Below are 16,766 nucleotides of genomic sequence, written 5' to 3'. Positions count from 1 at the left end.
TCGTTAAGTTAGTTCTCTTAGTTAAGTTCGCAGCGAAAGACGAGTCCTATCGTAGACAATTACAAGATAGAAAGGTTTTTTCGTTTGTTTATTCGTTTAGGCTGATTCGCATCTGGGAACGAGAGCATTTTAGATTGCAGTATAGCGCGGCGTCGTAGACGGTTAACCTTTTGGTTGAAGAGTGCATAAGTTAAACTATACAGCATCGATTTATTATAAACACACAATTTAAGAATTAGTTGCTAGGAATATTTAACAGCTGCTGGTAAAAGTTTTAAAATTAAAGATTGGCTCTTTTTGTGCAATTTTTCTTCGGCTGTAGCGAAAGCCTATAGCCCTCAGAATGGAAAGTCTTTTTTTTTTAAAACAAAATCTTTGGTTTTCGAATTTTGATTTTTGTTAAAAATATGTAAAGTAACGATTATTTTCTTTTTCCTAACTTAATTAGATCGTATAGTGTTTTATTAAGAGAATGTTTATGTACGGATTGTTTCAAAACTTGGAACTCGATCGTTGAAGGCTTAAAGACGAATAGAACCGGGGTGTGCGCTTGTATTCGTTTGAAAGTAAGAAAATTGAAAGTTGTGATTTAGTAGACACAACTTCGAAAGTTATATGATTGCCTTGAGTAGGTAAGTGAAACTAGGTGAGTTGGGATGTTTTCGAACGCCATCAATCTCACAGATTAGCACAAAATTTATAATTGCCAAAGCAATTTTTTATTCAGAAATTTCCATTTTTCTCTGCTAAATAAGATCGGTATCCCATGGTCCCATGAGTCTGTCCGGAACAATGTTTTCTTTGCTGAGCTTTATTACCTCTTCAGTAAGTGAATTCGAGCATTCAAAAGCATCAAGTATATATTCATAGATAAAAGCTTCAACGGTTTTCGTGCTATTTTGAATGGAGGTTTGATGAGGCAATGCTTTGATGGAAGTGGCCTCTACGAGAGAAAATTCGTCTTATAACACGCGTAATATAAGAGAAAGATGACCCTTTTGAGCAATTCTCTTAATAACTGTTTAGTGCTTGATAATTACTCAATATTTTTCTTCTGTTGTACATTGTTGTGTATATTTTGCAGAAGTCAAAACTACCAGCTAATAACATATTGGCAGCGTTTTGACCGTATGCATTGTAGTATCTGTCCATGGTAGCGCCTAGTAAAAATGGTAAGTTATCAAACGAGATAGTGGTACATATAGCGTTTTATTCTGTCCATTTAAGCTATTCAAAATGTCGTTTGTGTATGTTGGTTAAAAGGGTCGGTCGACTTCTGTGTTATATTGTCCTGAGCTTCAGGATCGGTAAGTACTTCCATTCAACTGAGCTGTAAGATTGTTGGAACAAACTTGCGCTGTTAGATGGGTCATTTCGCGACGTCCCTTCATGCTACGCATTATATATTAGCAAATGTCTAAATAAAAGCTGAATACCCTGTTATAGCTCAGTTGGCCCCTGTCTGCTAAGGCTGTAGAAGTAGTGGAACACTGCTAAGCTCCGACTTCCCGACGTTTGACCCTATTCCTTTGCATGTTGCAAAATGAGCACAGAGGAACAATAAATAATGAGCTTCACATATCGTGGAACAGTATCATTGTGTGCTGTCTAGCTACGAAGACATTAAGAAGAATCGAATTAATCAAATTTGGCCAACGGCTTCCAGTGGCGAAATCCAGATTTGCAGACATTAGGACATTTCTATAATAAGATCAAGGATCTATTAGGTGAATGGTACAACAACTTCTGTTTGATATGTTAATGAATAACCAAAAAGCAAGGCGTTAATTAGGACGCGAACCACACACCCTGGACAAATCTGTGTGAAATGATGACATGATATTTTAGCAACCTAATATAAGTGTGTTCGATATGAAATTAGGAGATGCTTGATTCGCCGAACTATTCAAACGCAGCGATTTGTCAGAATTTCGGCTCTATGGTTAATATCACATCTCGTCTCTCTCTCTCTCTCTCTCTCTCTCTCTCTCTCTCTCTCTCTCTCTCTCTCTCTTGCTTTCTCCCTCTCTCTCTCTTTGATCAGACAACTCCCTGACTATGGCCAAAGTAACGAGGTTTAGGTCTCTCTTTTTTGTGTGAAAAGCAATACATTTTTTTCACCAAGATACGGCAGTATGCTGTCAGTGGCTATATTTATTGTTGAATCGTTTTATCGTCCAATGTCGCTTTCAATTTTTCAGCCGCTGATGGTACTCGATCGTCGACTTCACGACAGCCGGACTCTTCATGGATCCATGGGTGTAACTAAAATATATCTAGTACATGCATCATTGCTTTTCCCTGACAGCACAGAAGGGTTACAGGCTGATGGTGGTTCTTGCTTCTCGACTGTATTACTAATATAACAAAATGAAGCTGCTTTTTGACTTTTCACATTTACAAATAGCAAGCTCTGTATTCTACCTCTATTGTGATAGAAGTAAGGTAAATTTCGCGAGTAGATATTATTTGGTAAACAGTAATTAAAACTTATCTCCATTTGTAAACGGTAGAATGAATACAACTACTATAACTGTTACACATGTATTACAGAGAATGTAAAAAACATATTCGACATAAACAGGACGTAAATGTCAGCAAAAACCACTTAGGCAATCTCTTTTATAACTTCACCTACCTTGTATTTAGTTATGAAAACCGTAGCGTTAGTTAGGGTAGCTCTGTTGGGACAGCGATTGTGCCGTAGGACTTCACACTATTATATAGGCTTACCGTGTATAGAATAGAACGCCAACAATAGAACTGTATATGCGCTATAAATTTCGCATAAACCCTATTTTCTTTTAGACACACTTTGATTCATTAAATTTTAATGTCATTAACTGTAATGGTCTCTGCGATGTCCAGACTATAAGGATCAAAAATCGAGATGAGAGGAAGCAGTGGGTGCCCTCTTGCGGATACCGGTATAAGTGTAGCGTCCCTTCTCAAAGGTGTTTTACTTCCATAGGCAATGACACGCACGTGGCACGTGTTTCTTATTTATTTTTTTCTCTTGATGTTTTTCGCATCCGGACAAAGTGGTGATTTATCATTGTTAGCTTTAGTTATTGAATAGCTTTGATCTGTACTAAACAGCGTTTCTACGTCACTCTATTCAAAAAAGTTCTGTCTTTTCTCGTTTACTTACTTGCTGAAGTTCAAACGGCCGTTATTGTACATGAAAACTTAATGTATATGCTGCTGTTTACTTCAATGTATAAGAAATAGTTGAATGTTTTAGGTCTGCTTTTGATAAAAGCAGATACACATTCTCCCCCTATTGTCTATTCCATTTCCGACAGTTAAGCTACTTTGAAATTATCGCTACTACTTCGCGTTGATAATTAAGCATCAGAGAAGCATTACGCGACTTCATAGGACGTTAGTGGCCTTGTTGCGGTCATGCTGGTGCCTGAGGGCCTCTATGCGCCGTAACTACCTTGTAGCGCATACATACACACAGACGCACACATAGAGACACAGTCAACAAGCATCCGTGAAATGACTGAAGGTCATTTATTGTGATTATGGTATCGTGCCGAGGAATAATGAGGATCTATGGTTTGTTTTTTCTCAGTGTTTATCCACGCTATTCGTGTATTTACTTAGTATGCACGCAGACACGTGGCGATCTGAAACTGGGAGAATTTTAACTAACAGTTACTATTATTATTATTTGTAGTCTTCAAAGGCGTCCGTAGCGAAGCAGAGCACACTCCCAAACAATTGGAAAGGACGCAGTTCCTCTTTTCATCGTTATATTGAGGTCGTTCCTCGCCTCGCCCACCTGCTTTGACGTGGCTATGGTAGTATTTGTAATTAGGCCGCGGTGCGGACAAAATTATATTTCGGTTGGAACAATAACAAGGCTAACAGCTGTGAAGGACCTACTTGTAAAGATCTCCAGAACGAAAGAATCTTACTACTAGAGGTCCTGTCCCTTGTGTGCAGCTTTATAATACACCGCGATAGCCCATGGTAGCTAAAATGGTGTTCCTATCGTTGTATTTAATTTTTATGCTTCGGTTTTTTTGGTCATATGTACCTGTCTGTATACGCATATATGCTTGCCTGACTGTTCATGTGCGACGGTATTTACCACTTGTCTTTATTGGCGAACCAATTGATTCCGTACACTTGTCCTATATCGGCTTCGCTCTGGCCGTACGCTGTTATAAGTTACGCCGCGATTACGGACGACAGAGGCCAATGATTGAACTGCAATGGAGAGGACCACCTCTTTCGGTTTGCTCGGACCGTTCCAAATAGAAGCCTCTTCGATGACAATAAGCGCCGCTACCAACATCAGTTCATCCGTATCATTGTCTTCAGATGTCACTGGCATACAGGGAGCGGTCGTAAGGATCCAAATCGATGGTGACAACAGAATACATTTGTTGATATCTCTGATTCATGATTAGCAAGTGAAGTGTACGTTAACGGTCATGATCGCCGAATGAGTGCCATATGATGTAGTATTTGAGCTTCGTTGCTTCTGAAATTCTACTGAAGCTGTAATATTTCGTGATAACAGAAATATTAATCAAGCAGCAATGGCAATAATGATACCAAGCCAACGCGACTATAATTTCGGACCGGGTAGCGGCTTTTCAATGTATATATTTTCTCGTTTAGCGTGTCAATCGTTATTTCTTCGAGTCAGAAACGGGGCCTGTACACATTTTTTTCGTTTTGTAACGACTGACACAATTTTATTTATTTAACAGAGTTCATTGCTGACTTTATTACTCAGCTATAGCAAGCGTTGTTTGTCCATCGCTCTCAGCATGCATCGATCCATTATCGTTAGACTGTTCAACTTGATCAGAACTTTTTGGTTAGGTAATTATAAAGGCGTCTGTCCGCACTCAGCCATTTCATTGGGGATCCCCCATTTGGGTGCGCCTGAATAAACTGCAACCCCTAAAGCCACCCCGAAACCAGTTATGTGCGTATCTCATCATGCAGCTATTGTGGAAATCGTGGCAATATTGTGCTAGAGTATTTTTCTTCCATATTCGAAACATGTCCCTTGGGGCATACTGATTATATCCACGGCTAAATATCATCGTACTCGTACGTCATGCACACGTATGTAGCAGTATCTTTGGGTGGTCCTCTAATTTTAGCACGCCGTAACTAGCTAAATCTTTACATTGTTCAGCCAAACGCGTTAACAGAGAAATTTCATTACAGGACATCGAAAATTTCTAATTACACCTTTGGACTTGTAAAAGAAGTTTTATAATTCACTTATCAGGTACAATGTTGTTGGTGAAGCAACGGGGTTCCATTCGATCTTCAAAAAAAGTCGCCAATATTCTATCTTCTGAATAGGATTTTCTCGTCCAGAAAAAAAAGGCACGTACAAATTCATGCTAGCTATCTACTGACCGTCGACCAGACATGTGCACATGCACATGGTGTCGTGGTGTATGTGTACAGATGCGACAGTACGTACACCTACTGCGCTTGTGGATGCACATGCGTGTAATCAATGTATGTTCTGGTTAGGGAATAGACAGGCACCTTTTATTTGGACGAAAAGCAGCATTACAGCGTTTTTGTAAATACCTTGTCAATAATGACACGTTGTCAGAGCTGGTCTTACTCGTAAAAACCAATGATCGATGTGGACACTGTCGATATAGAGCGACCGTTCCCCTCAGGCGATTCCGCCCTGTCTTTGGCTCCATCAACACCATTTCCTTCCCAACAGGAAAGCATCTCTCGTAGACTTGAGCGCACTTCCCATATTCGCCATATGCAGATTATGGGGTCGAGGAGAAACTTTGTGCTCATCAAAGCTGCTCTTACCATATCAGCGGCCATCGCCAAATAATAGCCGTCCCAATGAGAGCCGTATAGCGGGCAGTGCTCACAAAACAGTATTGCAAATACTAAATCCGGCAAGAAGCCTATGCTGAATGTTATTAGTACATAGAGGGAGGTGTAGAGGTGATTACGCGACGCGTCGGTATATCGTGACGATTGGCAGCACAGCGAAATGATTAATGCGCAGTAAAGAAGCCAAGAAAGGCCAAATGGAGCCATGACTACAGTTGTAACAATGAGTAGCACATCTATATCGAATAGGTCTGTCGGATGCGACTGGCAGGCCGCGCTCGTAAAATCCGGCCGTGGCAAATAGAAGTACGCGAACAATAATGCTGCCCCGAACCACTCGAGAATAATCACACCGAACGCTCGATGTTTTGATAGCATCGTCGTATGAATCCAGATGACGGGACGGTATAACTCAATCGCGTGAATGATGCCAACAGTTAGAAGATTCAGCGCTGCTACGAAAAAAGCCGTTGCTGTGACAAATTGAGCCAGCAATGCCGCACAATGAAACTGCCTTAACGCAGGTTTATCGATAGCAACCGTCTCAGCGTAAAACAGTACGTGAATAAAAGCAATTAGGGTATTGACGAATAGAACATGCAAGATCAGTATGAACAGCGGGCTAGCTGGCCGATGTAGCCATCGACTAGAGGCCAATATCGTTATGGAAAGCGCGATCGCCACAATGTTAACGGCGGCGCGAGCTGACCGGAAACCAAAGCGGAATTCGGCTAATTCGTAGAGATCTTCTGGAAGCTCGGGACTGATCGAGTCCGAAGCCGTTATCAATGTCTCCGCATAAAGTGGTGTCACAGGCCCCATCGTGTACTTTGCCAGTATTCAGCTTCCTCGTCCGTTCGTCGTTGACTTTTCCGAGGGCGTCGTTGAGCTGATCAATTTAGTCCAGTCTTCTTTTTCTTTTGGTGATTTCCAAGCAATGGCTGCTGGCAGGGGATCGCACAGTTGCCCATATGAAGGACAGAAGTTGGACTCTGAAAACAGTAGCAGAAGAAGGACACAACGACGTTAGTTAGTCGCGGGCTAGCAGCTAACAGAAGAGAGAAAGCATTGCCAGCCGAAACATAATGAAAAACCTGTTGTAATAATTTTTGGCGATGGTTTTGAGGTTACGTTGTGTTAACACCGCACTGCAAATAGGCACTAAGTAGTAACTGGTGAATCATTTACGAAAATACCCACGCACATTGCTGGATTATGCCAAATTTGTGAGCGGTACACAACCGAAGCCTTTCGTGAACAAACCTGTTTTTTTTTTAAATTTAAACCAGCTGAATGAGTAGTCAACTTACTTTTTTGATTTTTCTTTTTTCGAGATGAACATATACCATTTCAATAGCGGTTTTCGCGGCGCAGTTGTTCTAGCATTATTTATTTTGTTCACTCATGACGAATCTATCTATATTTTTACTTGCTCGACCCTTGTGGGCGGCCAAGCGATGATACTCGCTATTTTCTCTGGCAACACACGGCTCAGGCGAGGTGATAAGAAAGGCGGGTATGTAGGCTGGAGCAAGGTATTGAAGAATCAGGACTATCCACAAACCAAATGGCCGACCTAATCTTTGTTTCTTCTCGGTTTCGAATCAGACCTTTTTGTTGCTATAGGAGACAGCTGGCTCGTCAGTCCCAACACATTAGTTCAAGCAGCTATTTTTGTTTTTGCACGCGGCCTGATCGCTCATGCCAGTAGCGCTGCTCACCCTAGACTACTGCTTGGGGACCGCGTAGACCGGCAAAAATTCGTCCGTAAGCAAAAACGCTTTGCAGCGATGACTTATGCATAGATTGCCGGACCAGCCTGTGGCATACCAGCAGCGTGTAGCAGTAAGAACCCCCATGAAACTACTGAGTATTGGATCATTTAGTTTGTGGTAAGATGCTCCAGTAACTCTCAAGCGAACTATGCAAACTCTATAGATCTCTTTGATTCTGCTTTACATGTTCGTTCGATGCGACCCCCCCCTGTAACAGTTGACAAAGTTATTTTTGCATTTCCGTACCGTACTTACCTACTTAGGTCCCGCCTTTCTCTATCACGATTGACTGTCTTGCTGACTAAGTGATGGTACTCGCACGGTTTTTGTGCATTTAGAGAAAAAAAATCTCGACGACAGAGGGTGCCTATGATGCTATCAACATAACCAAGCATTGTTTAGATGAGAACATCAATTATTATCATAGAAGAGTTTTAGTGAGGCTGGCCGCAATCTATGCGATTCTACGAGAGTGTAGCAACTATAGTGGCTACTATCAACAGGTGTATCATGCAATAAAGGAGCACCGTTGGTTTGTTGGCCATTGATCAGGTTCGCCTGAGCTATATTTATAGGGTACTATTCGTGTGTAGTTGTTTTCGGCTAATTCGTATCGGCCGAGTGACTTCAGATCCTTCGCTGCTGAAAGGCGATAGCAAAAAAGAAGCAGATGTACAAACAAAAGAAAGCAAATAGAAAAAAAGAAAGGAAAGACAAATGCACACGGGCATCCAGGAGAAGCAAGCGACGTGTTCTCGCTTAATGCTACCTGGGCGAACTGTCAGCAGCGTGGGTGCCCAGCAGATGAGTGCATGGGCCCGTAAAGCTAGCACTCGATGATCCAACCAGTTGCTATCTCTCAGATGTTCTCTTTCCGGAACGAATGTTCCATATCCGGAACGAACGATAACTATTCACTGGTTGAAAAGATGTGCCTCTCTACACTAATCTACGTACAATTAAATAGCCTTCTTACTACTGTGACAATGAGCCTATAGAAAGATCTCCTGTGGTTTCTACTATCCATGAAAAAACGGATATGACAAGACAGAGCAAACGAATTAGGAATGTGCAATGCGCGCATTATATTGTATAATCTGCTTACGCACATATAATCTATTATTTACAATATGATCAGATATAACTATTTTATTTTCTGCTGTGCATGTGGAACTTAAAAGTCATTGAATTTTCACGCAAAAAGGCTAGCAAACCCACGTTACTTACCGACCTAATTCTGGTAACAGTCACGCGGAAACTATAATGTGTATTATACACATGCGTACACACATAGATACGCGCTGTTTCGAATTTGCTTTCTTGTGTGTGATGATATTATCTATATTAAACTGGAGATAATTATATATGTCAAAGATCTGACGTACGGGCTGAATATGAAGCGCTGAAGGAACGTGTACAGTTTTGGACTGATCTTGAACTTTGAGGAGGCGATTTTGCCCCTCGGTCATTCAAAGTGATTATACACGCGGAGCCGTTGTACGTTACTGCAACAATAGATTTCCGCCAGATCGTTGTTATTATTATTATTTTTTAATTTCCTTTATCTACTCTCTTATTTGATTACTTTTATACTACTCTGCTACTACCAACTAAGGACCCTGTTTTTTCTGAACTGTACGCTAAGTTATTTACACAGGGGCCACCTAAAGTAACTATTTCAATGCGCTCAATCCAGGCCTATCTCAATTAGTCTGACACGAACGGAAAAACTTTTTTTTTTCTATGTAAAGGGTATGAAATGCTTGCTTGCAATAAGCACACATCCAGAATGGACGCTAACTACGGTTTCTGCCTTAATTATGCATAAAAAGAATTCTGGCCTTTTCAAAAAAAGTTTTCAACCATTCACGAAAAAGTTAGCCTATATGCTTGCGTTATTCATTGAGGAACTTCAGAGGAAGAGTTTTGATGAACATTTGTTAGGTGTTAATCTTCTTTTTATTCTTTTTTTTTTAAAAGGAGGAGGATTTTAAAAGGAGATATCTAGAAAAAATTATCATTTAATAGATAGACTAAATACGCAGTCCATAGTCTACTTTGCAGTCGACGATTACCACGAGCCACCAGTTATCGTGAGGCAATAGTTATTACTGTGCTTCATATAGCACAGAATTGAATGTCAAACAATAACTTCATTGACCGTGCTCAATTACTGATTTGTTTTATACGGGGTAGTATCATACGAAACGTCAATTGCTTCATGTTTAACATAAATTGCTAGAAGTTAGACACACAAGCGATGCTTAAATTATAATTAACAACACCAGGTAATTATTATTCAGTAATGCTAAGCAATTTCTAAGTGAAGCCGACTACATGATTGTTAGGGCAAGTGTAAAATCGTCCTTTTTCCGGACCATTTAAGCCTGCATTGCCTCACAAGTTAGTATTCTTACCTTAGTAAAGTTCCAGGCTTTCATGTGAGTGGTATAGCCTTGTCCTATTCGTCACTCAAGTCCAGTCTAGAATAGCTAAATCATATGCAAGCTATGGAAATGAAAATTTGCTAAGGAACAATATTATGGCTGTCTTTACAATGGGTTTACTGACCAGCCCGATATGTGTATGTGCGTATGGCATGCTAGAATAGGTTTTTTGATAGAACCTGAAAAGGCTCATGCATGAGCTTCACTTTAAGGACTCATTTGCCATCCGCAGGTCCTCAGGGCAAACTTCAGATATTCAAACTTGCATGCAGATCTACGAAAGCCTATGGCAGTTTTTGGGCTAGGCCTGGAGGTGGCCTGGTAGGCTTTTCCAACGTTAACGTTTTGAGCTACGCAACTTTCGCTTTCGCAACATACGTCCCTGCCGCACGAGTTAAAATAGAATAATCAAACACTATTATCATTGAATTGGTATATTTCGCACAAGCGTAGTATTTTGTATGAAATAAATGGGTCGTGAAACATACTACCCAGAGTGAGAAATTGGTCATGTTTAACAGCACCGATTTGCCTCATTTAACATTACGATTCATAGTGTTGATCTAGTAGCTTTCTCTTTTCTTGAATAGGCCTTCGCTGTTTGTGTAGCGCTATGATGTAATAGTTACATTTTCAAAAACAAACAGTTATACAAACGTAGACGCGAGTGTTCGGGTCATCATGATGGGCACGATGCTAGTTCTAGTAATAGTAGAACGCGTATGATTCAAAGGAAACTAGCTTCGCAGCCCCCTGTAAGCTAGCGTGTGGCCGTGGCCATCAAAAATGGACGTCGAAAGGCGAGCAAAAGGCCGAACGGAGCACTTTAGTAAAGCTCAGATGGCAGATGGAGTTTGTCCAAGTACAATATACAGCTGTTTATATTAAAACAAGCCATATTAGGTATACTTACGATATGGACGCTCTGAGCAAGATAGGAGCTGTTACGCGCTCCAGCAAACTCCGGACATTTATGGCGGCAAAATTAACTAATACTATAGATCTCATAATGCGTCACGTTGAACAGTTCTCAGTGATTGTAAACGTTTAAAATGTACGTTTCCGTACGTAGGGGCACGGTTTTAAAGCAGAAATAAAGATGCGATGACTGATGATAGCAGGCGTCAATATAATCCAAGCGAGTCTATCTGAAGCTTCGCACGCTTTGTGTAAATATTTTTAACTAATGAACAAGTGGAATCAATCTGGACTGCACGGAAATGCTGATAGCGAATAGATCTGCGTTTGTAATTCGAGTCTTCCAGGTACGGGACACACTTTGCTTCAGACAACTAAGTGTGTTCTTGACGCGACCGTGATTGATTGAAGGAAGGTCTTATCTACGACGCCATCTTATGCTGCTTTATCAGCCTGCCGTGACGAAACAGCGCGTTCAACACGTTCTTTTTTTACGTTTGCCATTGAATCGATAGAATGAGTTTAGCGGAACGCCTTCAACATTCCGTGTTGATTCAGCCTCTATCTAAACTGTTGCCCCAAAGTAGGTTGTCGTTCCGTGCGTCGATCCAAATCTGTGCGAACATTTTTAATGATTCGGCTCTTTATTGGCAGCGTGCTCCATTGGACATCAGCCTCGATGCCATCTGGTCGTCGCTGGGGTGTAACCAGATGGATATGACACTGCAACTGAATATCGATGGATGAACACTTTCCTCTAGGGAAACTGCCAGAGGCCGATCGACAGGCGAATGTACCATTGACCTGCGTCGTCATTCCGACGACGACTACCGTATCACTTCTCAGACAGGCAGATCCATCTGATAGCACATACAAAACACGAACGCAGGGATAAACAAGGTGGTGAAAAAAGTGCTCATACATCAAAGAAAATGTTCATACATTCGGATATCATACTGGCATATAACATCAGAATATTTGCTTGGCTTTAAATATTATATCGGTGCATCGAATTGGATTTAGTTTTTGATTTTAAGCCCCTCGTAATCAGCCTGTTACGACAAGCACGATTCTAAAGCGATTCCCAAAGATGGAGAAAGCCAATCAACGAGCCTGGACAATTGCTATTAAACATAGTTCTTGGACTACAAGCCTGTACGTAACATCGTTTATTTGGCAGCGACATGACAAGATACTTTATAGTCAACAAACAATGCCGACTAAATGTGGATAAGATGATAATAAAATCCATACTATATCAGCTCAAGTGCCGTTCCGGATTCATAGGAGACCTTTTTAATTTCGCGCGAACTTTAAAAATGGGTCAGTGCACATCAGTGCATAACCGTTCTGATGGGTTGTCTGCGCGCTTGCTAGATATCAAGTAGTGAAGATATAATACTGGTTCTCAAGTTCTCAATACAATTTCTGTTAGCTTGATGTAAAAAGGACGTATTTTATCCAATTGAACTGTCAGCTTGAAGGCAAAAAAAACCTTGCTGCGTTTCTGGCTATTGCCATATTCGTGCCATTTAAATATATTTCTGTTATTGCTGGCCAATGTTTGACAATTTTTTCGATCGTCATTCTACAGAATGCGGCATTTTTAACCTCTTCAAGGACTGAGATAGTTATTTTTTTCTAGAATTAGTCATTTATTCAAAAAGAAAGTGTTTAGATCGGAAAGATGCTACCGGAAACGCTTTTCTATTGAAGAAAAATCGAGTGACGTCGAGAGTTTGGAAGCCAGAATGAGTATGGATCACTGACAGATGCGTTGCGAGTCATGCCGGAGACTTACACCCTGAATTTTTTTTTTGTTTTGTCTTACAAGTTTATAGAAAAACTGAGGCTACAGAAAGACGGACAGGCAGACACCTCATATGTGAGACTGTACCAGAGGGAATCATAAGTCGGTAAAAAGTGTCTTCTGTAAAATCTGAACGATTTGTGTATGTCACTTCATTGCTGTAATGGATTTATTTGGGAAACCTTAAATATGACAACATTGATACATGCCTTATTCATTAGTTACACTGACGCTCGCACTCAACAGTAATCCCTTTTTTAACTTAACTATGTTTTATGACGGAAATATTGATATATGTTATTATGCTGTCAGCGACTGAACTATCCTCACAGTTCAGTATTAAACTATATATGAATAAATACACGCCTGCGAGTAGGCTGACATTGAATCTAGGCGTTATCATCGCCTCAATCGTCGGTCGGTAGCGTTCATTTAAGTAAAGCTGTAAAAAGTAGTGTTGGTGAAGATATAGTTCTTTCGATTGGGGAAAGCAAAGCTGACATCAGTCCCATGCTGATACTATAACTGGTCCCTGACGCATTACAGACAATCTAGAATCTAACACTCGAGACTGTTATACTTACTTTGATTAACTCAAGTTCTTAAATAACTCCTGCAAGCGACTGAATACTTTTCGCCATCCTCCTTATATAATCCTACTTATATAAGCCTACGAAAAACACCCCGAATCGGAAAGTCGACCGTGAGAAAGGAAGATGTCAGAAACAAGTAGGATGAACGAGTCGACCAGCTATTGTCCGGTGGACACCGGATCGGGTCCGGTGTCCGGTCGACGATCACGGGGCTACTGCCTATAATGAACAATGCTACTCACAATTAAAATTCCTGTATCATCACCACTGTTGCTATTGAATTGACAGTTTATCACTTTGCTAGTGTAAGCAATAGCAACAAACCCATTTGTATGGATTCTCAATGTGTAGAACCAAAAATCGCAGTAAAGTTTTCCTCAATCCGAGTTTTATACGTATTCAGCGACTGTTTCAGAACAACAGAACCAGATTTTACTATCGCTCGGGCTAAATAAGGTCTACTTGAAATCTGTAAATATGACAAGTTGTATTCTTCTGAAGATCGAAGATTGCACATAATCTATATGAATAAATAAAAACTAGCCAGATTAATTGACTCTGTTTTTTGCTGTCAAGAAAAAAAGTGTTTTTTTCTTTTTTTTTTTTTTTTTTTCTAATTTTGACCCAGATACACTTTAAAATGTGGGAATATTCGCTTTCTATTAAAAACAGTAGCCAAGGAGTAGACCAATTTAATGAAATATAGAATTATGGCTGTTGATCAATTTTCCATGCATTAAAATTTATAAGGTTTTGGGCGAAAAAAAAAAGAAGCTTTTTTCTTCGTAGTTTGACTATATAAAATATAGGCCATGGTTGTTGTGCCTGAAGGCTGAACTGCGTCCACTCGAATAGATATGCCGAAAATGATTAATTATCGACAGTTTGTTGAGCTTCTCTGTACAATCGAGGGTGGAACGAAAGAGCCGAACCCGCAATGGCTGTGGCCGGTTAGCGCTATTCGAATTTAATGGTCCTATTTCCTTAACGTGCTGTATCAAAATACATCCTATATGATCTGGAAAGATATTGATTCGCCACAAACTCGATCAATTGTGTCTGTAGCACCAAGTAGAATACTGCCGTACACATGGAAGTTCATCAAGGGTGACAATTCCTGATGCTAAGTGAATACTCCTCCTGCACACGTAGTTGATACTGATTCGATATTGTTAGTTACGATTGGACAAAGCGAACGCTACCGCGTTTCCTATTCAGTTTAATATGATTCGGCCAACGTATGTTCCTACCTAGACACGAAAAGCGACATGTCGGTGTAAACAAATTATAGAAAAATTTGCCCCATTGATAGAAAACTAGCTAATACTTTCGTAATATAATCAGGTTGATGATGTAAAGTTATCTTTAGACATCGAGTAAGTGACTGGCGTCTTCACGTAATCGATTCTACTCTGAATACGCGTCATTAGGCAAAAGTACGCGCGGTATGACCAAACGTGTGCTCTTCTTGCCCCTGGTCCAATATTGTGGCGGAGCCTGTAATAAAAAGAATATGACTTTTGACAGACGATAACCAGTTTAGCCGTATGAAGGCTATGTTGGAACCGAACAAAAGTGAATCAAGGTTGCGTGGTTGTTTGAAGGGGTAGGATTAGGAACTCAATACGCTTTTGGACGTTACAACTTGTCAAAGATCGACGATAGAGGCTTGGCGTGCAACCGTAACGTTGAATGGGGCCCTGATGGCACGTTTCGTACTAGTTCAACAGTGAGAACTACTATAAGTATAGCATAGATGTTAGCATAATTTCAACTTGATGACAAAATGAAAAAATCAGATATACGATTTCATTTGCATCAACTAATAGTTTCTTTCCCTTTACGCACGTATACCTGGTCAAATCTAAATTTTTAAGGAAAAAGCTCACCGAAATTCCTGTACGTTTAAATTTCTATAGAATTGTTGTTACTTTGCTCCTATTATAGCAAGCAGCCCTCACGCGATGAAACATTCTGTTGAAGATAATGGTCATGATGATGTAGGTAATATGTCCCGTTGTACAAACAGCACAAGTCATATGCATAACGCGAGCAGGTCGCGGAGCGACAGCGCTTAATTTAAACTGCGACAATCCAATAGTAAACGTTAGTTGAAGACGTTACCAATGTCCGCAATGCTACCTTCACGTTTGTGTACGGCCGTTCAAAATGCACGTATATTCCGCCTGTCCCGACCTCTATGTGAACGTACGAAAACGTCTTCATTTAGGCAGGAAAACTTGGTGCTGGTCGACGTAGCACCATCATACACTTTGCAGTTTGAAACGAATTTGCTTCGGTTGAAAGCTCCTGTCGGATCTGTTCATTATGTGAAGTGGGTTAAGTTTTTGTGCCAAAAGCTGAAGGGATAGATGCACGCACATCGAATTTGATGAGCCCGCCCTAAGGAAAGGGTCATTTTAACGCCCTTGCTTATATGCATTTCTGTTAACTCTGACTATGGCGGCAGAAACTACGACAATTCGGTGCTATGCCTTCACTTGAAGCCATCTAGATACAATAGCGCTCAATTATGTGAAATTATTATTGTGAAAACTCGGTCATCACGCGCATGTGCTATTCGTTGAACTCATTCTCATCGAAGGAACGGAACGCTTTTTACATAGAACGTGTGGGATACGTTATTGTTCCGTTGTTGCATTTATTTAATCTACAGGGCAACAAAGCATAGCGAAATGTCCCATGGATATCTGGGGGTTTGTCATAGTTTACAAAATTGCCACACGTACATTCGGTAACAAACGAGCCATAGCAACCTATAGGAAATCACAATATTTCCAGTCGCTCACAGTATGGGTGTATAAAGATTGTTATATGTAGCAGCTTGAGATACGTATACTTGTGGTGTCATAGTCTCAGCGAGCAACGTAAACTAGACACAATTGTCGATCACACGTAAACTTCTGGCCAGATTTGCAACAGACTGTGGTGTGTCTTACAGTGCTTTCGTTAGCAAACATTGGTCGTGCTCGTTTATATAAAACATTATCAAGGAATACTTGATAATTGTGCTTTATCTACCGGAAAAGTTAAGTTGTTAAGGCGTCCTTGTGTAAAATGGCAGTGTCACTACTTTTGTTGTACACATACCCATTGCCTTTCTCTTTAACCCGGTGCCATTTAATAGTTCATTTCATTAGGCTATCCTAATAGGAACTAATGAATTCCCATTGCATCCAGTCTAGCGTAAAGTATAGCTAGATAGCAGATCTTCACGGTTCCGATTCATCTAAGATCCTGCAGCATTAATTCCGTTATCTCGTTACAGCTGTCCCGTCGCAATAATTCTGTCTTCCTAATTTAGTCAACCTATTGACTTGCTTGAGTAACCTCATCATGTTGCACCTCGTTT

At 40.5% G+C, this 16,766-nt stretch overlaps 1 protein-coding gene and 1 long non-coding RNA gene across 2 annotated transcripts in view; one reads left to right on the top strand and one right to left on the bottom strand.

Annotated features, from left to right (window-relative positions):
• Positions 1 to 16,766, top strand: part of LOC111255490 (uncharacterized) — a 44,972-nt gene that overhangs the window by 4,450 nt on the left and 23,756 nt on the right. The gene's annotated exons all lie outside the window — the stretch shown is intronic.
• Positions 2,445 to 15,734, bottom strand: LOC111252231 (uncharacterized). Its single transcript, XM_086977285.1, has 2 exons — positions 15,283 to 15,734; positions 2,445 to 6,842 (listed from the first exon to the last, which is right to left on the bottom strand). Exon 2 carries the CDS (start codon positions 6,670 to 6,672, stop codon positions 5,611 to 5,613), a length of 1,062 nt encoding a protein of 353 aa, XP_086833411.1. The 5' UTR covers positions 6,673 to 6,842; positions 15,283 to 15,734; the 3' UTR covers positions 2,445 to 5,610.

This window comes from Varroa destructor, unplaced genomic scaffold, assembly GCF_002443255.2.
Source record: "Varroa destructor unplaced genomic scaffold, Vdes_3.0 BEIS01000001.1, whole genome shotgun sequence".
NCBI classification, from domain to species: Eukaryota; Metazoa; Arthropoda; class Arachnida; order Mesostigmata; family Varroidae; genus Varroa; species Varroa destructor.
This window is presented reverse-complemented; position numbering and strand designations above follow the sequence as displayed.

Bases quoted from the DNA above. Each gene is read 5' to 3' on its own strand.
- LOC111252231 (XM_086977285.1), bottom strand. From the start codon at position 6,672: ATGGGGCCTGTGACACCACTTTATGCGGAGACATTGATAACGGCTTCG.